Raw genomic sequence first — 22,961 nt, 5'->3', positions numbered from 1 at the left:
CTTTTGTTGAACATGTTGCTTTTTTTAATAATATGGCCGCATGCATCATTCTGATGCAGAGGCCGGAGCCTGACCCCTTTTCAGAAGAAGAAAAAACACTCATTGCTAGTTATATATATGTGCCATGAACAGCATTCCTGCAACCAATGTTACCCTGTGACTAACAAGAAGTGTTGTTCATTTCTGGAGTTCCCACTGCACTAACCAATCGTTTGATCGGTTCAAGGGGGGGCACATGGACAAAAAGAAGTCAATGCAAAGAGCCCATGTAAGCAAGGCACCAATCTACACCACACCTGGAGGTTAAGTAACAATTTTTTTTATTTTATTTTTTTTGCGGGGAGGAGGTTAAGTAACATATAACCCTACAAGCAGCAGAGCTACACTATCTATGCAAAAGTCTACAGTCCCAGCCTAAGGCATCATCTGATCTCCTACAAGTCTTGCATATCTCACCTTTAGCAACAATTAAATCCATTTCTAAACCTCGTGAAGGTTTATAGTTTAGAATATGCGGTACTCTGCAAGGACTATTATCAATTTACATGGTTCGTAAACAAAGTAGGGACAGTGGTGCAGACATTTCAGAAACAGTAGGGGCAATGGTGCAGACTAAAAAAGAGCGCAAAAACTCATAGTGAGGCGTCAAGAGGGGGCAACCACGCTCAATAGAATTCTGCATCTCCTGTATGCCAAGAGATCCACTGTAAGATATGACGCTGAATTGTTGTATTCCCTACAATTTTAAGCATAAGTTGTTTTAGATTTGTGCGCAAGTATTAAGAAAAGATCCGCCACCACACTCTTTTGACCGGTCTAGAGGCGCACAAGGATCGACAGTCCTTGTGAAGAGCCACATTCTAAACTCTACAACATTCAGCTTCAGCACTATTGGACGTGTTAATGTAACAGTAACAACACACAACAGTCAAGACGGAAAGCACCTTATACTAAGGAAATACAGTCAATGAAACCACTGAAATAGTTGCATGGAGCCAAGTGTTACCCATATACATTATCTGGAAGGATGAGCCGCTGGTAGTCCTGCAAGTGAACATACTGGCAGTACACATGATCGAAGCGCCACTGAAGACCGAGCTCGTAACGCTTATAGTACCAATTGTCCTCGAGATTAGAGGGCGGGAACACCGCTAAGAGGCTCGCACCGTCCATTCCCCGGCATGCATTTGTCCTGTATCAATCAAACATTCCAAAAGCAGAGCCTAAAAACACGCAGAAAAGTTTGGAGTATGATATCTTGCCACATGTGTGTGTGTGATGTTGTAGTAACAACAGGTTACACGTACCTCGTGGGCTCTGATGCGGCACAGCGCGAGGCGTTGGTTCAACGCCTTGAGCTGCTCGTCCTCGCAGAAGGCCAGCTGAGACTCCTCGTCGTCTTCAGGGGGCCCGTCGTTCAGCCGCTCGAGAAGAGAGTCCATCTCGTTGGAGAGCTTGTCGTCGTCCCAGGCCTTGGATTTGCTCTTGTCCGCCGGAAGAATGCCCAGCGCCAGCGGTGTTCACCCGTGCAGTGCTGCCGAGATCGCCTGGAGTGGGTGTGTTTTGGATCTTGGTTCTCTTCTCACCTGATCCTCGCGAGCTGCCATTCTCCATCTCCAATCCAAACCTAGCCTGTCCTGCCATTCTCCTTTTTTTTTTGAGAAATGTTTCAGCAGAAAAGATGAAAGTACCCCTCTCGCTGGGCCATATTCTCGTCTCGGCCTTCAGTGGACCGGGAGGCCCGAGCTTAACGCGGCCCGTTGCCAGTCAGTGACACCGCCCCTTCTCCCCCTCCTCTCCGGCGACCCCTCGAAAAAAAAAATCCTCCTCACCGGAGGTTCTCCCCCGCTCCCAAACGCCGCCGTCCAGTCTCGCCCGGGCCCGGCGGATCGTCGGAGGGTTCGACGCTTAGGGGCCGCCATGCAGACCCTCCCCTCCTCGCAGCTGCGGCCAGTGCCGGTGCCAGTCCCAGCACCGCCGCCGCCTCGTCCACTCCGCCTCCAAAACTCTGTTCCGATTCTATTTCCGGTGCTCGGGGTGAATTGATTTTCCGAGTCTGTATTAAGCCGCCGGGTTTGGGGAATTCCAGGCTCGACGTCGAGGCAAGCATCGACCAGGTGTGGATTAGAAGTTTCACAATGCCAAATCTATGAAGTATATTCGACCGCCGTCCTGGTTCAGTGGTTCATTCAACCTGACATGGGGGTTCTGAATTTTCGTGCGGCTGCTATTTCAGGGGACATCATACTTGGCTGATGAGCAGCAGAAGGGTGGCATTTGGGAGCTCTTCAGCGAGGCTCAGCGGAGTAATACTAACTGACCTATCCCTTGTTTCACTCAAATTTAGTGTTAGTTGTTCCCATGCCACTACCTCGGGATAGTGTGGATTAATGACTGAATGTGTGCTAGTTTGTCCTTCGCAAAAAAAAAAAAAGTGTGCTAGTTTGTGCTATGACCTATGACATGCCAACAATTCTCAGAATGGTGGCATCTGGGGACTCTTCAGCGAGGCTCAGCGGAGTAACTAACATACCCTCCCTCCTTTTACTCAAATTTAGTCTTATTTGTTTCCGTGACACTACTTCAGGATAGTGTCGGTTAATGAGTGAATGTGTGCTAGTTTCTGCTATATGATCGACATGCCTGCCAACAATTCTCGGTTACAACAATGCATTCACATTGCTCTGCCGTTTGGTAATGACGAGTAGTATCTGTATCTTGCAGATATCATGTATCTTCACAAACAGCGGCCTGTGTCCATGGAGGAGCTGAAGAAATTGCAGGATGAAAATAAATCACTTCTTCAGGAAATGGAGATACTAGAGATGGAAAGGCAGTATGCGGTGAAAAACTTTCCTGTTAGCAGAAAATAAGTAGTTGGAACCAGAATGTGAAATTTAAGCCATGAGTACAGATATTCCAAGTAATGGATCCAGGTAAAACCCACAAACTATTTACTCGGAAAGTTCCCTCCCTCTGATATTTTTTTCATGAACACGCGTCTAAATGTGCATCATTTCCTATTAGAAGAAACACCAAGAAGGTGTGAAGAGTACAGAAGAACTAGGCCAGAACAGACTGTACAGACGAACTAGGCTACAACAGAAGCTCGTACTATGGATCAATGTAAGCTTTCACATCAGTTGATTGACAATTATGTTGTAACTTATGGCTAAGTTCTTTAATTTACTTGTAACCAGGCAACCTGCCGGTCATGACTACTGCAATACAGCTACGCCTGAGTACATAATCTCTACATATGGAGACATGTCTCTTTCTCAAGTTCTTTTTTTTTTTGACGGAGCTTTCTCAAGTTCTTGGCGACATCGTAAGTTGACAATCTCCAGGGAACTAGCTATTATTTTTACAAAACAGGGTACTAGATCTCATGTCACGGTACTGTAAGTTACTGATTTATGTGTGACTAATTATCTCCACATAAAGCAATGAAGGGACGTTTTGAACCATCAGCATAAACCAAGTTTGCAATTACTCCGCCGGGAAGCAAAATCTTTCTCTGAATAAGTTATATTCTGAACTTCTTTTTTCTTAACATAGCCAACATAGGCCAGTCTAGGACATATCAAACATAATTTGCTCTCCATTGTGTAGAAGACTGACCGTTCCTGGTGGGATTTGCGGATGAAGGATGCAGTGGCAATCGGTTTATCATGGGATGCAAAGTGCTATGCAATACATTGGGAAGCTTATTCATGTATAAGGAAGCTCTGACATCAGGAAAGTTCGTGACTCGCTATCCCTCCAATTGAAAAGGTACAACTTTTTAGAAATAGTAACAACGTGCAGTTTTTGCACATAAACCACCTTGTAAGTTTAGTTTGTATGTTGCCTGCAAATCAAGTTGGTAGTTTTTCTCATAGTAGTTGCCTAGTTAATAAATGGAAAAAGATGAGTTGCAAATCCCTTTTATAAATTATGTAATTTTTCCATCCTAATAAATTATCGCGAGTTCTCTTTACATTCTATTGCTTTTAACATCTTTTTAATAAAAAATGAAAAGCATTAACTAACTAATGGGCATATTTGCATATTATTGATTTTGATCAATTATACAATTTCACTGAATTATACAACCTGTGAGAGATTTAGATCACCTTTCTGCAACCATCATATGTGCCTATGTTTCTTATTACATCTGAAAAAACTCATATCTGAAAGGATATGCAGAAAAGATGGAACAAATATTTTGATCTACAAGCTATAGCTGTATGTACTGCTTGCTTCAAAATCAAGGACACAATCTTGTGTGAACTTGTAATTCACATTATGTGGTTCCATAGCAAGCAAACTTTGTTCCTCTGGATTGGCATCTGCTTGAGCCCACGGGTGGTTGTGGTATCTCCTCAGCATCTCCAACCTCTCTGCAACCTCCTTCATCGTTGGCCGCTCCTCTCACTCATGTTCAAGCATCTCATAACGAGGTGTGTGATCTCTTCGAGCGCTTTGATTGTCATCTCGTCCCTCACTTGGCTGTCCAGAAGGTCTTGGTGTTGGCCTACCTTCACTGCCATCATGAAGCATAAAACAAGGCTTCTATCTTCCTCCGGCCCGTCGAAGTACAGTGCCTTTTTCCTTGTCAGAAGCTCCAATAGGACAACGCCAAAGCTGTACACATCACTCTTATCAGTCAGCCGGCATGTCATTAGGTATTCTGGGTCAAGGTAACCGCAAGTTCCCTGCACCAATGTTGCCATCTTGGCCTCATCAGTTGGTGCCAGTTTTGATGCTCCGAAATCTGAAACTTTTGCTGTGAGCTTGTCATCCAACAGAATGTTTGCCGTCTTGACGTCTCCATGGAGAATCGGTGGCGAGGCTGAAGAATGCATGTATGCCAGTGCCTCGGCTGCCTCTACAGCTATTCGAAGGCAGGTGTTGAAGCCTGTATCAGAGTCAAGGCCCCTACTACCATGGATGTAGTGGTAGAGCGTACCATTTGAGACGAACTCGTAGACCAACATTGGCACTTCTACTTCGAGGCAGCATCCAAGCAGCTTGACGACATTCTTGTGGTTGATCTGGGAGAGGATGAACATCTCCCTCGCGAATTCCTTGGTAGGGACCTCTTCCGTCGTCTTTGACTTCTTCACCGCCACCACTGTCTTGTCCTCAAGGACACCCTTGTAGACAATACCGTGCCCTCCATGGCCAAGAACACGGCCGGCTGCGAAGTTGTTGGTCGCTTTCTCGAGCTCTTCCTTGGTGAAGATCTTGAAGCCCCCACCCCCTTTGCTGGTGTCACTGTAGTTACGTATCTGCTGCTGCAGGAATACGCCTCCATTTAGCTCAAAGAATTTATGCTTTGTTCTGATAAGTCTCCTTTTCTGGAGCCCCAAGTAGAGCCAGAAGGACATGAAAAATGGCAAGAACACACCAACGCTCACTCCTGAATACGACATAGCATTACAGTTAGGTTTCGAAAACAAGACTGCAAGAGCAACCCATTTGCAGGATTGTCTGCTTACCTGTTACTACTTTTAGGGCCAATGTGAAATTGTCCTTTGGCCGGCAACCGTTCTCTGTCGTAGCATCTCCACTAGTCCCCGGAGGACATTGGCAAGTGTGGCTTCCCAAAGTATTTGTGCAGATGCCGTAGCATGATTGCTCTTCTTTGCGTTTACACTCGTCGATGTCTTCCATTTGGCAAAACAATTCATAAGATGAAGTGGCAGAAGGAGCAGGAAGCAGAACAGTAAAACAGGGCATGGGTGTATACCTCTGCATCCGTCTTGTAGATAGGGGTTGCCTTCGTACCCCTTGGAGCAGCTGCACCGGTACCCAGCGCCATCCCCGGAGTCGATACAATCGCTGAGCGTGCTCTGGCATGCATACTCAGTTGTGTTGCGCCTGGCGGCGCTGCAGTTGCCGACGTTCCGGATCGCCCAGTCGAGGATGACAGGCACGGCGAAGTCTTTGGTCCAGTTGAGGTACTCGCTGTCACCGGTGTATCGTGTACTTAACCACTTGGTCTCCACCAGGAATACATACCGGCAGGTCGTTTTGTTGCTGTAGAAGGCTATGTCTCTGTCTCGGTGCTCCTTCGTGAAGTCAAGCAGGAACGGCTCGTAGTAGTCGACAGCGGGGGGTATCGCACTCTGGCAGCATGCCACGCCTGTGCAGGACCCCGGCGAGGTGAACTGCTGTGGCCGGCACACAGCCATGCAGCCACTGACATAGTAGCCAAGAACGTCGATGAACTAGCTAGGACCAGGTCAATTACCCAGCAGGCCAGCACTAGTTAATGGTGTTCGCATTATGCTTTATCGGAGTGCTGACAGCAAACACACCTACCGGAGGAGGGCTTTTAGTCAATGGCAGAACTTGTTTAACCAGGCAGCCCTTGGCAGAGCCACACATGCCGCCACATGTCAGTACAAAGAATTTCTGATGATTATTCTGAAATTTTGGTCTGTTAATGCTAGTGGAGCTTGAATTGGTTAATTGCACTGCCGGCGATCATTGGCTCTTTCATTATCTGTGCAATTTAGCTGACTAGGATTACTACAGCCACCTAATCCAATCCAGCATATGAAACAGAAACTAGCATCGCCATCTAGTTTGTTGTGAGAATGTTTTCTATTGGAACTTCTTCTTGTGACAATCTTTCATCCAAAGAAAATCGTATATAATAATATAGAGAAATGTGCAGAAAGAATGATTTATTATTATATTATTATTTACGAGCTAAAGCTGAGTTTACCGCTGCTTCCTTTTAATATCCAATCCAGCATATGACATCACTTGAGACGAACACCGGCTCACTTACAAAACTAGCATGTTCGTTTAGTTTTTTTTTTGTGAGAACATTTTCTGTTGTAGTAACTTTTTGTTGTCAGAATCTTGAACAGGGTTCGTTTTGTGTGGCTCTGCATATGACATCAGCATATGACATCACTTGAAACGCAGTCAACCCTGTTCAAGTCTCGTTTGATGTTTCTCTGAAATCGTTTATGCCATGACCAATCATCATGCTTTCCCTTATCGAAGATCATCAAGTTTCTGACCTGACCAGATCAAGCAAAGTGCACGCTGTTTCTTCCATTACTACAACAACTGTTGCTGCCTTACAATTATTGAACTAAAGCGGCATCATAAAGCATAGCCGATGCTGGCACGCTGCATTAAAGTTATTGAACTATATTACTTAAGCATCCTTGGATCCTTTGATTCCCCAACACCTTTCACAGGGCTAATGAAAGTTCAGGACACGCCACGCTCGCTCTGTGACGTCGCAACTTTTTGTTGTGAGAATGTTTCCTCCTTCAGTATTTACAACTCTGAGCTGCTCATACTGAGAACGCAGATCCAACTAATTCGTACACTCACTTAACCTTTTGGTAAGAACATTTGTTGCATGCATAAGCTTCATGTTTCTTCTCACTGACCTGGATTGGAATAATGAACATGAACTCCTGCCTGTCAGCGAGCAGAAATATCTCTGCCCCACTGAATCTCTGATCCCATTGAGGGTGCACACAGGCTCGACAACGGTTGCTGGTATGAAATGAACTGGCCTTGAAACCGACGAATTGGTGCTGGATTTCGTTGTTCTGCTTGTTGTGTGTTACCACCCTGTTACGAGTTTCATTAGGATGGAATTTAACAAGTGCAAACTTGCAGTTTCTTTTAGCACAATCTAAGCAGGGGCGGAGCTCTGTAGGGACAAACCCGGGCCATGGCCCGCCCAGGAATTTGACAAAAAAAATTACTACTAGGCGTCTTAGCCCAGTCCACTAAGCCCACGCACGCACAGGCTATCCCCATCGGCCATCGTCGCCTCCTCCTCTCACGCACGCTGCACGCAGAGGCACATGCTTCCCCAATTCCCCATCCTCAGTCTCAGACTCGTGTAGCCACGCCGCCGCCAACCGCCGTGGACAAGGAACACGGTCCACCGAAGCGCGCCGCCCGCCGTCTCTCAGAGCAGCCGCCGCGGCGACGCCCGCTGGTATCTCGACTCGCCCCTGCCCTGCCCCCTCTCGCCGCCCATCATCCGCCGGGATCCACTCCGATCTGGTGCCACTCCGTTGTCAATTGGGGCACTTATCCAGCAACAACACGCAGATCACTTACACCAGCAACAAACCACCCAAGACGCGCAAAGAAAAACTAGCTTATGTTCTTTATCACTTCATCACAAACCAAGCAGAAGGTAAATCTATCTACTTACCAGTGTAGCCGTAGTACCTTAGATCTGATGTTATGTACGACAATCATCCTAAATAAAAATTATAGTTCGTTAGTCTCTCTTCCCTTACGTACAATAAAAATGAAAATACAAAACACACAATTTTTGCATAAATTTAAAATGACAACTCGCATAAGAATTTTATCACTATTTCTATCATAACCTACTGTAGAACACTTATGCATGTACCAAACTTTGTATGAACTACTTTACAATGAATCAAGTCTTGGAATGACTTACCAATAATTACAAAAAAAGCTTATTAATCCCTGTGGCGCGGCATTATGCCGTCACGCACTACACGCTAGTATATATAGATATCTGGTAGCTCAAATTTGTGACCTCGGGATTTAGAAAAAATTGTGCTCTTTTTTAGTCCGGCCCGCCCAACTTTTTCGTTCAAGCTCCGCCACTGAATCTAAGCAGTGTGGGGCAACCTCTCTTGATCAAAACCATGTCGATCCTGTTCAAGTCTTGTTTGATGTTTTAAAAAAAGAAATTTAAATCACATGAAAAATAGACCAAAAAGACCGACCGTATACGTCTATACGGAGCGGCTAGACTCGGCTCGCATTTGCGCTGCGTGTAATGCCTCAACGTCTAGACGACGCTCGTATAGACTCGGCTCGCATTTGCGCTGCGTGTGTGCCTCAACGTCTATACATCGTCGCTCGTATAGACTCGGCTCGCATTTGTGATACGTGTGTGCCTCAACGTCTATACGTCAGTCTTTTGCCTTGCAAACCCGATTAGCCAGCGCTAACTAGCCCGTGATTGCTTCCTCGGCTCTACTTACGGCAAGAGCAGCCTAATTAAGCAGCTATAAGTGCACGCGGCCTAATTAAGCAGTAAGCGCACGCTTGACAGCCCAGCGGCCGGTCGCGGCCCGCTAGGTTGCTGTCCTCCTCGGTGCAGGTCGCCGGCGTGTGACCGCGAATCGACAGGGACTCCATGCATGGCCCCTGCCCGTCAGTGAGGAGAGATATTTCTGTCACTCTGAATGAATCTCCGATCCTGTCAAGTGTGCACACAGGCTCAACGAATGGTTGCAGGTACGAAATGCAATCATTTCGTAAGAATGGTTGCTTGAAACCGGTGAACTGGTGCTGGGTTACCTTCGTCTGTTGTGTGTATCTTGCGGTGCACTGTCCTATTTTATTTTATTTTTTGAAAAGGAGGAAAGCCCTCGCCTCTGCATCGGAATGATGCATGCAATCATTTTATTAACAAAAACACGTCAGAGTTTAATTAGGTTGCAATTTAACAAGTGCAAACTTTCCCCTCTTCGGGCACAACTTAAGCAGCATGGGGTTCATGGTCAACTATGTCTGGTTTGACGTTTTCTGAAATCGTTTATGCCATGACCAATCGTCGTCCTTTCCCTTATCGACAGATCACCACGCCGACGCTTTCTCAAGAACCGAACTAGATCAAGCACAATGCTCACTGTTTTATTCCGTTACTATGCCTTGTTCAAAAATTCGTCCGATTAACCAGTTAACTTGTCGATTAATCCCTACTCGTAGGGTCACCGAATAGCGGATAAACTGATAAATCGTCCGATTAATTGATTAAATGGCCGATTAACTTGCCGATTAGTCTATTAATCCCCTACTCGTCAGCCAACCGAGCAGCTACCGGTTAACGATTTCCTCAACAATGTTACTATGTACAGCTTATGCTGCAACCTTACAGCTACTGATCGAAGGTGGTACCACACTTGGTAGATCAACGCAGATAATAACTAAACATAGTGTTAAACATGTTAATGTGGAGGCGTCAAGGGTTCCTGTCTTGCACCTCACGCCTAAATATCTAGGGATAGATCTCCTGTCCTATTACAACTCCCTTTATCCCGATCTCCTCTCTCTCTTGTATTCTGTCCGGTTACAACAACGGACTGCCTTGTACTTCACGTTTACAATCTATATAAACATCGCGGGCTCCCGATCAGGGGGTTGAGACGCTTCATTATTGCTTTCATGGTATACAGAGCAGGTTTCTTCCACCACGTCTAGCCTCTCCTCATCGATCTCCCAAAACCCATCTCGCTGCCATGTCTACCTCTGCCGCTCCGGTCTCCTCCGGCCTCAACTACAACGTCTCCGAGCCGCTCACCCGGACGAACTATGTCCTCTGGCGAGCCCAGGCGCGATCCCAGATAATGGGCGCCAGCCTGTATGGCTACATCGACAAAACCACGGCAGAACCTCCCAAGATCATCACCACCAAGGACAAGGACGGCAAGGATCAGGTGATCACCAACCCTGCCTATGCCCCCTGGTTAATTCAAGATCAACAGATCGTCGCATATCTCCTTCGCAATCTCTCCAAGGAGGTGCTGGTTCGGGTTGCATCGATGGAAACATCACATGCGATTTGGACGGCCCTGAGCAACATGTTCTCCGCTGTATCGCTCTCCCGCGTCAACAACATACGGGCCTCCCTCACCAACGCCCAGAAGGGCAACCAGCCGGCGGCAACCTACTTCGGGCACATGCGTGCTCTCTCTGATGAGCTTGCGGCAGCAGGCAAACCGATCGGGGAGGACGAGCTGGTGTCGTTCATCCTCGCGGGGCTTGACATGGAGTATCAGCCCATCATCTCCGCCTTGGACGCACGTACTGATCCAGTCACCGTCGAGAACCTCTTCGCCATGGTAGCCAATTTTGACCAGCGCGTCGAGATGTTCCATGGGACAGGCGCTGGCAACTTCAAGTCCTCCGCCAACATTGCTTCTCATGGCCGCCAGGGACCCAACAAAGGCTCCCGTGGTCAGCAGAAGGGTGGTGGTGGTGGCGGATCTTGTCCAGGTGGTAGTGGCGGTAGCGGCCACAACAGCGGCGGCGGCTACAACAATTCTAGCTACAATCCTAGCGGCTACAACAGCAACAATGGTGGCAGCAGCCACTATGGTGGTGGTGGTGGCGGTGGCCATTATCACCAGGGAAACAACAGCGGCGGCTACCCTCCTCGACGCAACAGCAGAGGGCGCAACAACTTTCAGGGGTATGAAGGTCGTTGTCAAATTTGCAAAAAAAACTAACCATATCGCCAAAGATTGTGATTGGCGTTATGCTGATGACGCATCCCAAAAGAAAAAAAGTTGCTGCTGTAGCTGATGCATCATATGGCGTCGATACCAGTTGGTACTTAGACACGGGTGCAACCAATCAGATCACCGGAGAACTCGACAAGGTGACGATGCAAGAAAAATACCGCGGCCACGATCAAATTTACACCGCAGCAAACGGTGCAGGTGTGAAGATTAGTCATATTGGTCAATCAATTATCGAAACTCCACATAAAAATCTAGTTCTGAAAGATATCTTGCATGTACCCAATGCTTCCAAAACTCTTCTTCCCGTCCATCGTATTGCTCTTGATAATAATGTATTTCTTGAGTTTCACCCATTCTTCTTTTTGATCAAGGATCAGGTCACGAAGAGAGTTCTCCATAGGGGTACATGTGTGCAAGGACTCTATGCGCTGCTTCCTCAATATTGTCAGTTCAACAAACAAGTCTATGGTGCCATCAAGCTTTCTGCTGAAAGGTGGCACAGTCGTTTAGGTCATCCCTCGTTTGCTATTGTTCATCAAATTCTTAGTAAAAATAAACTCTCAGTTGTTGGTGAGCGAAATTTAGAAACTATTTGTGATTCTTGTCAAAGAGCAAAAAGTCATCAGTTGCCTTATCCTATTTCTACTAGTGTGTCTACTCAGCCATTGCAACTTATTTTTTCTGATGTTTGGGGTCCGGCACCCACCTCCGTTGGTAGACACTCTTACTATGTGAGTTTCATTGATGATTATAGCAAATACACCTGGATATATCTTCTTAAAAATGATCTGACGTCTTCCAAGTTTTTCATAACTTTCAAGCACTTGTTGAACGGAAGTTTGATCGCAAAATCCTTGCCGTGCAATCAGACTGGGGTGGTGAATATGAGAAGCTTAATTATTTTTTTCAAAAGATAGGAATTTCTCATCACGTGTCCTGCCCGCATGCTCATCAACAAAACGGCTCCGCTGAACGAAAACATCGACACATTGTTGAAGTAGGTCTTGCCCTCCTAGCTTCCGCCTCTATGCCTTTAAAATTTTGGGACGAAGCGTTCCTCACGGCAGTACATCTTGTCAATATGTGGCCTAGTCGCACTATTGACAATTAAACCCCCACTGAACGCCTTCTTCACATCACACCAGATTGTAATACACTTTGTGTTTTTGGGTGTGCCTGTTGGCCAAACCTTCGTCCCTACAACTCTCGGAAACTTATGTTTCGATCTCAACAGTGCGTCTTTCTTGGTTATAGTGCACAACATAAAGGTGTCAAGTGTCTTGATGTGCCCACCGGTCGTGTGTACATCTCCGGTGATGTTGTGTTTGATGAAACTCTGGGTGTGCCTGTTGGCCAAACCTTCGTCCCTACAACTCTCGGAAACTTATGTTTCGATCTCAACAGTGCGTCTTTCTTGGTTATAGTGCACAACATAAAGGTGTCAAGTGTCTTGATGTGCCCACCGGTCGTGTGTACATCTCCGGTGATGTTGTGTTTGATGAAACTCAATTCCCATTTGCCAAACTTCATCCGAATGCCGGAGCTCTCCTTCGAAAGGAAATACTTCTCCTCCCATCTCATCTTTCCGTCATTACTCCTGTGGAACTCGATGATTGTATTGACTTAAATTTGACTAATTCTTCTAATCTGTCTTCTGAGTCTGCTGCTACAGGTGGAGCATGTGCTGAAAACTGGGTCCAAAATGGTGCAATTTCTGCTGAAAACAGTGCTCCGTTGCGCCCTGTAGCTATCGTGATGGAGCCGCTGCAATCTTCTTCGGGATCTGCGCTTCCAGTCGTGCCAGTGCCGACATGATCTGCGCCGGGATCCGCTCCTTCGTCCCATCATGTGCCTGCGCCTGCTCCGCGCCAATCCCGTGCCAGCCCGCATCGGTCTGCGCCTGGGTCCGACCCCGCGGACGCGCTCCACCAACCAACCAGGTTCTCGGCTGAACCTCGGGTCTACACCAGACGGGTCCCATCTATGGCAACCGCACCGGGCGCGCGCTCCCAGCTGGATTCCGCCCCGCCCGGATCCTCTATGGCCATCCCGTCTTCTCCTCTGGTTCCGCAGGCCACAGAAGATCCTGTGCCTGGTTCCTCGGGATCGCCAGCCTCGATCCAGGAGGAGATTGCCGATTCTGCTGATGCTGGTGCATCTGGATCTTCAGCGCCAACGCATGCTGTTGCTACACCATCTCGTACACGTCTCCGTGCAGGTGTGATTCAACCTACAAATTATAAAGTTAAATTTGGTTTGGCTGCTTCCACAGGAGAACCCCGCACATATAAGGAAGCTCTCTTGCTGATCCTAGTTGGAAAAAGGCTATGGAGGATGAATATCATGCTCTTCAGAAGAATAACACGTGGCATTTAGTTCCCTCACGGCAAGGTAAAAATGTGATTGACTGCAAATGGGTGTTCAGGATCAAAAGAAGGTCTGATGGCACGATTGATCGTTATAAGGCCAGGCTTGTTGCAAAAGGTTTTAAACAGAGGTATGGCATAGATTATGAAGATACTTTCAGTCCTGTTGTTAAGGCTGCTACCATTCGTCTTGTTCTATCCATTGCTGTGTCTAGAGGATGGAGTCTTAGACAGCTAGACGTGCAAAATGCGTTTCTTCATGGTGTTCTGGAAGAGGAAGTGTACATGAAGCAACCTCCTGGGTTTGAGGACAAAAACAAACCGTCTCACATATGCAGGCTTGACAGATCACTCTATGGACTGAAGCAAGCCCCCAGAGCATGGTACTCTAGGTTGAGTACAAAATTGCAACAACTTGGTTTCACTCCTTCAAAATCTGACACATCACTGTTTATTTACAATAAGTCAAACACTTCAGTTTTTGTGCTTATCTATGTTGATGATATTATTGTCACAAGCTCATCTAATGAAGCAGTGACAACCCTCTTGTCAGATTTGAACTCAGAATTTGCTCTTAAGGATCTTGATGACTTGCATTTTTTTCCTTAGCATTGAGGTCAAGAGAAACAAAGAAGGTGGTCTTCATCTTTCTCAGGAAAAGTATGCTACAGATCTTTTGAGGAGAGCTGGGTTGCGGGGTTGCAAACCTTCCCTAACACCTTTGTCTAGTTCAGAGAAACTCACACTTGTTGAAGGAGAACTCTTGAATCAAGAGGATGGCACCAAATACAGAAGTCTGGTGGGTGCGCTTCAGTACTTGACTCTCACCAGGCCTGATATCTCCTTTACAGTAAACAAGGTTTGTCAGTATCTTCATGCACCAACCACTGCTCATTGGACGGCAGCCAAACGTATACTGAGATATGTGAAAAACACTCCAAGTGTTGGTCTAACCATCAGTAAGTCACCATCCACTCTTGTTAGTGCCTTCTCTGATTCTAACTGGACAGGTTGCTTGGATGATAGAAGATGAACTGGTGGCTTTGCAGTGTTCTTTGGTCCCAACTTGATTTCTTGCTGTGCAAAGAAACAGGCCACAGTTTCCAGATCTAGTACTGAAGCAGAATACAAAGCACTTGCCAATGCAACAGCAGAAATTATTTGGGTGAAGTCTATGCTTAAGGAACTTGGCATATATAACATTCGGACACCTTGTCTTTGGTGTGACAATCTTGGTGCGACATACTTGTCAGCTAATCATGTGTTTCATGCACGTACTAAACACATTGAAATTGATTATCACTTTGTGAGGGAAAGAGTTGCCAACAAGGAATTAGACATTCGATTTGTTCACTCGAAGGATCAAGTTGCTGATGGGTTTACAAAGGCACTAGCTACAAGGCCGTTTGAGGAGTTTAAGCGTAATCTAAACTTGCGCAGTTCAGATTAAGGGAGGGTGTTAAATATGTTAATGTGGAGGCGTCAAGGGTTCCTGTCTTGCGCCTCACACCTAAATATCTAGGGATAGATCTCCTGTCCTATTACAACTCCCTTTATCCCGATCTCCTCTCTCTCTTGTATTCTGTCCGGTTACAACAACGGACTGCCTTGTACTTCACGTTTACAATCTATATAAACATCGCGGGCTCCCGATCAGGGGGTTGAGACGCTTCACTATTGCTTTCACATAGCAGATCAATGCTGCCTTACTTATTGAACAACATATAAAGCATCCTTGAGCACTCCCACACGTTTGCTGACAGACCTAGTGATGGTCAACGCCATGGCATGTATGCATGCTCACCCTATTATGTGACGTGATCTCTTCTCACGCAGCGTTGGGAGGAAGGGGCGGGAGCTTGACAAAATGACAATGATCGCAGGTACGAAATGCTATAGGCTTGGAAGACTGGTGCTGGATATCCTTGTTCTGTTTGTCGTGTGTATCCTGCGGTGTATTACCATCTTACTATGAGTTTAATTAGGATGGAATTTAACAAGTGCAAACTTGAAGTTTCACTCACTTTGAGCACAACCTAAGCAGTGTAGTGTGGGGGCAATGTTTATCGATCAGAACGCATATCGATCTTGTTCAAGTCTTTTGATGGGAAATAGCAGGTGTTCTGCTTATGCATTAAGATAGAGGAAAAAGGTCATGTTCAAGTCTTGTTTGTTGTTTTCTGAAATCGTTTGTGCCATGAACAATCATCGTTCTTTCCCTTATCAACAGATCACCACGCCGACGCTTTCTCAACACAAGAAAAAATTGAACTAGATCAAGCAGAGTGTTCACTGTTTTTATTCCATCACAGCATATAGGGTACAGCCGATGCTGCCTTACAATTACTGAACATAGACGGCATCATACTAGCATATCGATGCTGCCTTATTGAACGAACAATATATATAAAGCATCGTTGAACGCTCCGGCACCTTTGCTGACAGACCTAGTGATGGTCAATGCCACGGCATGCATGCATGCTCGCCCTGTGGTGTGAAGTGTGATCTCTTCTTCTCAGGCAGCGTTCGGGGGAAGGGGCGGGAGCTTGAATCCCGGCACAGGCGCGACGAACTTGCCTTCCTCCACGCCTGACAAACATGCAACAGAAATCAAACATGAAGGCAGATCCAGAAATATCTTTATCAGGGATCGACGACAGTAGGTAAATTGGTTACCAAAGATGATGCGGCGGTTCTGTTTGCTCTCCTCTGTCTGCTTCTCTTTCTGTGACCCTTTTTGTCGTACCACCAGAAAATTATCAACGCAATGGCGAAGAGTCCTCTACCTTTGTCCACCAAAGAAATGGCGCCTTGGCGGGCAGTAGAAGCGGTGTCTGATGGCTGCGTGCCAGTGGGCGGCCCTCCCTTGATGCCTTGCATCCAGCCGAGGCTCCTCCGCCGGGCACGCCCGGGGGGCGGTAAGGCGTGGCCATGGGCGAGATCGCCGGCCACAAGGATGAGCAGAACCACAGCCATGAAGGCTGTTTTGGTGGCCATTCTTCTAGCCGTCTCTCTCACTCTTCGGCTCGGACATGGCCGGAGACTACATGTATATATGGCGCGAGTGTTGGTCCATGAGCTAGCTAGCTAGAGGAGACTACTACTAGCAAGCTCAGGGTAGGCCTTTGATGACAGACACGATGAATGCGTAGCAAGTGAAAGGAGGAATCGGTATCTTGTAGATAGGCACCCACTGGGATCCATCACATGCTCGAGAAACACACACGACGGACGGAGGCAGGTTCGACCGCGCCGCACATCGTCATTCGCTCATGGACCGTGCGCCACGAGCTGACCAAATGACGGGCATGCCAGGCAGACCGCATTTCTAATTGTTGCATTTGGCGACAAAATGTCGTCGCGCAAACTCACCTACGGCGACCCGACCGAGCGAAGTTCGCCCAGCCCATCAGCTTAGCCTACACTTGGTTTTCCGGATTTAGGAAGTTTCTAGAAGGTTTTTGTTTCGGTCTTTGATTTTTCTTTTTCCCATTGTTTTCTCTAGAGTCAATTACACTGTTGGTGCTACAACTTGGTTGAAATGGTCATTTTAGTGCTAAAAGTTGTGATGTACTCACTCCGTTCCATATTAGTAGCAAAAACGTTCTTATATTGTGGGATGGAGGGAGTACATCGAAGTGGTGCAAAAACTTGACATTGAAGTACAAATACGGTGCTTATCTCGTTTGTATACGAAGTCGGTGCTGACCAGGCACGTGGGGCCGACTGTCAGCGACTAGACTAGAGAAAAAGGGCATGTAGCCTGATTTTTTCAAAAATGCCCTCGAAATATTTTTTTTCTTTACAAAAAATACAAGTTGAGGTGGGAAATTTTGTAATGGGTCCGCCTGTAACCTAAGAGCGAAAACTAAAACACAACACCTCGCCCGGGCACCGGACAGGGCAAACCACTCAACCCATTACGCCTCTCTGCACAAATTGGATAACAACTCTTTATGTATTTGACCACGGTGCTAGAGGAGGTTAAGGTGTACAATGGTGTTATTTTAGGAGTGACACGTAGGATAAATGATACAGTATGTCTCACCATGTTTTTAGGAATAGCTAGTTATTAAAGATAAGACTAAGAAATGATCCATTGTAGACTTCTTCTTTTTTGTCATCTTTAAATTACATGCAAGACTTAAAATAAGACTATCTTATCAACCATTGTACATGCCCTAAATGGGATGCAGATCTTCCGGCCCAGTTGGCACCTGTTAGTTAAAAAAAATCTGTAGGAAGTATCTAAATTATATTTGCCTTAAGAAATCCAAATTATAATCTCAGTAATAAAAGTAACGCATGAATATTTGTGTTTATAAATACATAAAACAGAATAAATTATTTTTAAACATTGTTCACCTATTAAGTTAAAATACTCATAATAATAATTTACGAATTATATAAATGTGTGCATAATTTATAATAAAAAGATAAATTACAATTCAAAAAATTATTTTAGTTATACAACATTTCAATAATTACATTCACGTTTGTAAAACTAAAAATATTCATAATTTACAAAAGAAACTGTTCATATGAATATTCATTTTGTATAATTTAAATATAAGACCCGATTGTGTAAAATTTACGTATTCATTAAGCATTTTAATTTTTATTAGATGTTTGTATTAACTAAATACTTTTTATATCATACACTGATGTATATTTAAATGCCACCTCTTCCACGTCTGTGTATCATACATATAATTTTTATTAATTACGTTTTACAAATAAAATTTTAAAAAAGAACAGGTGCAGAATGGGCCGAACTATCTGCGGCCCATATAAGCCCCGCATGCAGCCAAGTTATATATATACTAGCAATGTGCCCGTGCGTTGTAAAGGATCCAAAGTAGAATAATACTTGTTTACGAACTTGAAAGAAAACACTCTTGTTTTGATATACATATATACCACTAAAAATATATTAATTTTCACTCAAATATATTTCTCAGGTTGTTTTGATGAGGTGAGGGAGGGATGTGGTTACTTATAAGATAATAAGGGGTTTTCTGCAAATTGGAGCAGAGAAGTGAGTTATTGTTGCAAAAATGCCACAACTTACCTCATAGCCGTTAGATGTAGATCTAATGATCAGAAATGACGGATGACAGACACACCATCATCACCAACTGAGTCTTTTATAGGAGTAGAGATATAGCTTGTTATCCATGCTAAACCAGCCAACATAATGGTGCATTGGTTAGCTGTATTGGTTTGACGGTGTTGTTCTTGGGCTCGATACCTGGCTGCCTCAATTTTAGTTTAGTTTAATTTTCACTCTGTGATGACAGGCATGACCCATTGGTTCGTGAAAAAAAAGGTCAGGTCAACCGGGTGTGCTAGGAGATTTTGTGCACAATCATTTATAATCATTTGTTGAAGAACATCTGCGATGATGATGAAGAGGAAGGGGGGAAGTGGGTCACCTTGGCGGAGGACGTTCTTACACTGGATCCACGGGCCAGGTGAGCCATTCAGTAGAACCACAGTTTTGCCAGAGGTAAGCAACGTGCTTATCCACCCCAACCATTTTTCTGAGAAGCCCCGAACACTAAGAATAGAGAGAAGAGCAGGCCAAGAAACCGAGTCGAAGGCTTTGGAGAAGTCTAGTTTAATAACCAGCGTGGGAGCTTTGGTCCTAGCACAGACATGGAGAAGTCTGCGGCATAGAGAAAGTTCTCAGAAATAGTTCGACCTAAGAGGAAACCTGTCTGGTCAGGGTGGACAAGAGCAGGTATGACTGGTTTGAGGCGATTTACAAGTAGTTTAGCCAGAGCTTTGGGAGGGCAGTTTTGAAGTGAGATAGGGCGGAAAGCGTCAGGAGATGGGGAAGCCGCTCCTTTTGGGATGAGGACAATGAATGCTCTGTTAAGACATGAGATATCGGTCGATAGTGAGTAGAAACTGCTGCAGAGGTTAGTTATCTTGTGTTTAATAATGGGCCAGAATTTATGGTAGAAACCAGGGCCGAACCCATCCGGACCGGGGCTAGCCATTTGGTTCATGTCCGCAAAAGCGTCATAAATTTCTTGTCCAGAAAAAGGGGAGTCTAGGTGTAGAAGCTGCGGCAACGGGTTAGGGTATAGGGAATGCAGCGAGAAGTTCCAAATTGGGGTGGAAGAGACACTGAGGATAGAAGTGAAGAAGGGCGTGACAATTTGGATTTTTGATTCATGCGCCATGAACTCCTGATTATTATGCAAAATCATAGGAATTTTGTTATTACAATGCCTCTGGGAGGCTGAGGCGTGGAAGAATTTGGAGTTTTCGTCACCATCTATAGTTGCTTTAATTTTTGCATGAAGGTGCCAGTAGATCATTTTCTCGCGGATGATTCGATGGAGGACTTTTATAATAATCTTGCGCAAGATCTGTTCAGGTTGCGACAGAAAACGGGACTCTTCAATTGAGTCCATAAGGTTGATGACCACTTTACAGTTTGATTCCTTGACCGAGAGCGAGAGAATTTTTTTTCGCTAAGAACGGAGTGCGAAGCGGCATTTTTTTAAGCGCACAAACCAGTGTTAGGGGGGCAGAGGAGAGGGAAGGGGTCGAGGCCCAAGAGTCTAGGACTGCGGATCGGCAGGCCGGATTTTGGGCCCAGCCGAGCTGGAAGCGGAAGAGAGCGGGCGAGGGATGTCAGTATTAATAGAGATGATCAGGGTACCGTGATTGGAAACAAAGCGCGTAAGGCTTGAGACCGAAGAGTCCGGGAAGGTAAGGTCCCAAGCAGAGTTGATGAAAACTCTGTCTAGTTTTTCTAAGGTTGGTTGGTCACGCTTGTTTGACCAGGTGAAGGCTCTGTCGATCAAGGGGAGCTCAATGAGGGCCAGGGAGTTTATGCATTGGTTGAAGAGGTCCACCTCGTGCTGGCGAAAGGCGTCACTGTTTTTATCAAGCGCCGATCGCATTAGGTTGAAGTCGCCAAGAATAATCCAGGGGAGTTTTGAGGGGGTGGGAGAGAAGCAAGTTCCGCTAAGAAGCTGGGTTTGAGTGCATGATCCGTTGGGGCATAAACATTTGTTATTCGAAGCTGGGATGGGGAGGCCAAGGTGGAGACCGTGAGGGTCAGTGTGAAAATGGAACACATAGAGCTAATGAGAGTGAAGTGAGCAGATGAGAGGGCAGAGAGGATGCCGCCCGAGGAACCTAGGGCGTCCTTGTGGTGAGACAAGTCAAGTTGTCGGGGGATGAATGATTCTATTTTCACAGAATCGGGGGCCGTTAGTTTGGTTTCTTGGAGAAAACAGGTGTGTGGTCTAATCATAATGAGCTCCGCCGGGACATCTAAACACTTTTGTGGTTGGCCCAAACCACGAACATTCCAACAGCAAAAAGAAAGAGTTGTGCGATTCACTTCAACAAGCATACACCAGTCCGTCTCACGAATACAGTGGCCGATTGAAACATTGATAAATTAAGATGGAGTGGGTGGTACATGGGTAATAAGACATGCCATATAGAGAGCTTGCTAGCACAAAATACGCACGCAGAGAGCACGTGCAACGACATCCGTTGTCCCAGTTCGACAACACGAAAAGAGCCAGTTGAACAAATGGCCAAACCTAAGTGCAGAAATTAAAACGACGGGGGCAGGGGCGGCGAACGACCAAGGGCGGGGTCGGAGCAGATCATGGCTCACTAGAGGGCACCGATGCGAGCTCATGGACATCGTCATCAGTTGCGCCACACTGCAGGGCGATGAGCGAGAGAGCCGCTGAGTCCATGGAGGGCACATCCGGGTTGTCAGACAGACCCGCAGCGTTGATGGCAACGGCGAGGCCGCTCGAGGCAGCAGAGATGTCAAACTTGCGAGCCCGAGTCCTGATTGCCTTGGTAGTCATGTCGACGAAAGCCGACCCTTCAAGGCCAGCCAGGCGACGGCTACGACATGGGCCGATGGTGGAGTCGAGGATATGCGGCGTCCTACGACCTCATGTGCGTCGTCCGGGATGTCGATATCCTCTTAAGGAGGGGGAAAGGGGTTAGAAATGGTGGAGGGCAAACGGGAACTGGGGGTACAAGGCGAAGAGCAAATGACATCCATACCAGAAGTGGTGTCAGAGTCGTCGTCATCAGCCAGGGGAGCAAAGGGGTTGGAGACGACGAACTCGCCGGAGAGGTCGACCACATGATCGGAGCTGGTGTTGCTGCTGTTTTCGACGGCCTCGTCGACGAGGCCAGCAAGCGGCGAGCAGTCCTCCGGGAAGAGGAGGGGCGAGGGGGCCAGCCCAACATCGTCGTGGGCTTGGGGGTGATCGTCTGAAGGGGCGATGGAGGCATGAAGTCGTCGTCGTGGTGCACCCCGTTGCAAGGACATGGCGAAGCAGCATTATTTTGCCAGACACCATGGACGTGCGAGATGTTCTCGGGGTCGGCATCGTCGAGGTCGTCGTTGTTGTTGAGAGGGGCGGCGAGGCCATTGACAATGGCTCAGGTCTTAATCACTATGAGACGCACGTCGACGACTTGGGCGGGGTGGGAGGCAGGAATGCAGCGGTCCGGGGTGTTGACGCCCGCCTCCACTTGAACGAAGGCGTGCATGGTGGAGAAGTCGCCGGGGTGGAGGCAGCGGCGGTCGACATAGCAAAGGAGCCCGAAGTGGCCGAAGACGAAGTTGGCGCCATGATGGTGCACAGCTCGAGCGGAAAGCGTGCAACGTCAAGCTCGACGAGACGGTCGTACATGGTCATGGCGCGGTTGTCCGTGTCCTCGGGCCGAACCAGCTCGACGCGGATCCCAAGGTAGTCCATGGGAAAGATCTGGAGCGCCTCCGACCGATCCGCGGGGTCGTCGAAGATGAGGAGCGCGGCACAGCCCGAGGCCGCAGCGAAGTGGAAGGAGGCCGAGGGAAGGCGCGAGTCGAAGAGCTGGTGGATGAACTCGTGAGCGTCGATCATAGCCATGTTGATGTGGGCGAAGGCGAAGACGCTGACGTCGTTGATGAGGCCATGTGGGACGAAGATGTCGGGGATGGGGGTCGGCATGTTCACCGGCGGGGGGAGCAACAACGGGCGGCGAGGCCGAGGCTGCAGCGCTAGACGAGCTGCCAACCGAGCCCAGGGGCGACGGGAGCAGCGAGGCTCGCTGCGAGGGTGGGGCGGAGTCGCCATCCGACGACGGCGAAGGTTGAAGGGGCGCGGGGATGGAGACCGCCGGCGAGAGGGTGAGCGGTTCGTCGAGGAGGACGTGGTGGGAGCCGAAGAAGATCTCACGAGCGGGGGAGGCGGCTGGGGCGGAGAGGCGAGAGGCTTGGGAAACCATGGTCACAGGCGAACGGTGGAAAGGTGGGTGGAGGAAGGCGAGAGGAAGGTGGGAC

The 22,961-nt window shown here is 47.1% G+C and overlaps 1 protein-coding gene, 1 long non-coding RNA gene and 1 pseudogene across 4 annotated transcripts; 1 reads left to right on the top strand and 2 right to left on the bottom strand.

Annotated features, from left to right (window-relative positions):
• The first annotated feature begins 1,769 nt into the window (after window positions 1–1,769).
• On the top strand, window positions 1,770–3,964 carry LOC119314596. Of its 2 annotated transcripts, XR_005152363.1 has the most exons (6): window positions 1,770–2,117; window positions 2,237–2,306; window positions 2,725–2,936; window positions 3,028–3,126; window positions 3,201–3,328; window positions 3,445–3,964. It is a non-coding gene; the product is annotated as an uncharacterized LOC119314596 (long non-coding RNA). The 2 variants fall into 2 exon arrangements; XR_005152362.1 differs by having other exon boundaries at window positions 3,201–3,964.
• A 214-nt stretch (window positions 3,965–4,178) lies between these two features.
• LOC119314595 lies at window positions 4,179–6,217 on the bottom strand (annotated as a pseudogene).
• A 9,682-nt stretch (window positions 6,218–15,899) lies between these two features.
• Window positions 15,900–16,637, bottom strand: LOC119314593. Of its 2 annotated transcripts, none has more exons than XM_037589321.1 (2): window positions 16,310–16,637; window positions 15,900–16,222 (listed from the first exon to the last, which is right to left on the bottom strand). In XM_037589321.1, the coding sequence occupies exons 1-2, from the start codon at window positions 16,628–16,630 to the stop codon at window positions 16,091–16,093; spliced, it is 453 nt and encodes a 150-aa protein (XP_037445218.1). In that variant the 5' UTR covers window positions 16,631–16,637; the 3' UTR covers window positions 15,900–16,090. The 2 variants fall into 2 exon arrangements, with proteins under 2 accessions (XP_037445218.1, XP_037445219.1); XM_037589322.1 differs by having other exon boundaries at window positions 16,420–16,637.
• Window positions 16,638–22,961: the final 6,324 nt, after the last annotated feature.

This window comes from Triticum dicoccoides, chromosome 6A (assembly GCF_002162155.2).
Source record: "Triticum dicoccoides isolate Atlit2015 ecotype Zavitan chromosome 6A, WEW_v2.0, whole genome shotgun sequence".
NCBI classification, from domain to species: Eukaryota; Viridiplantae; Streptophyta; class Magnoliopsida; order Poales; family Poaceae; genus Triticum; species Triticum dicoccoides.
Note: the sequence above shows the minus strand (reverse complement) of the source record. Positions and strands in the feature narration are given on the sequence as shown.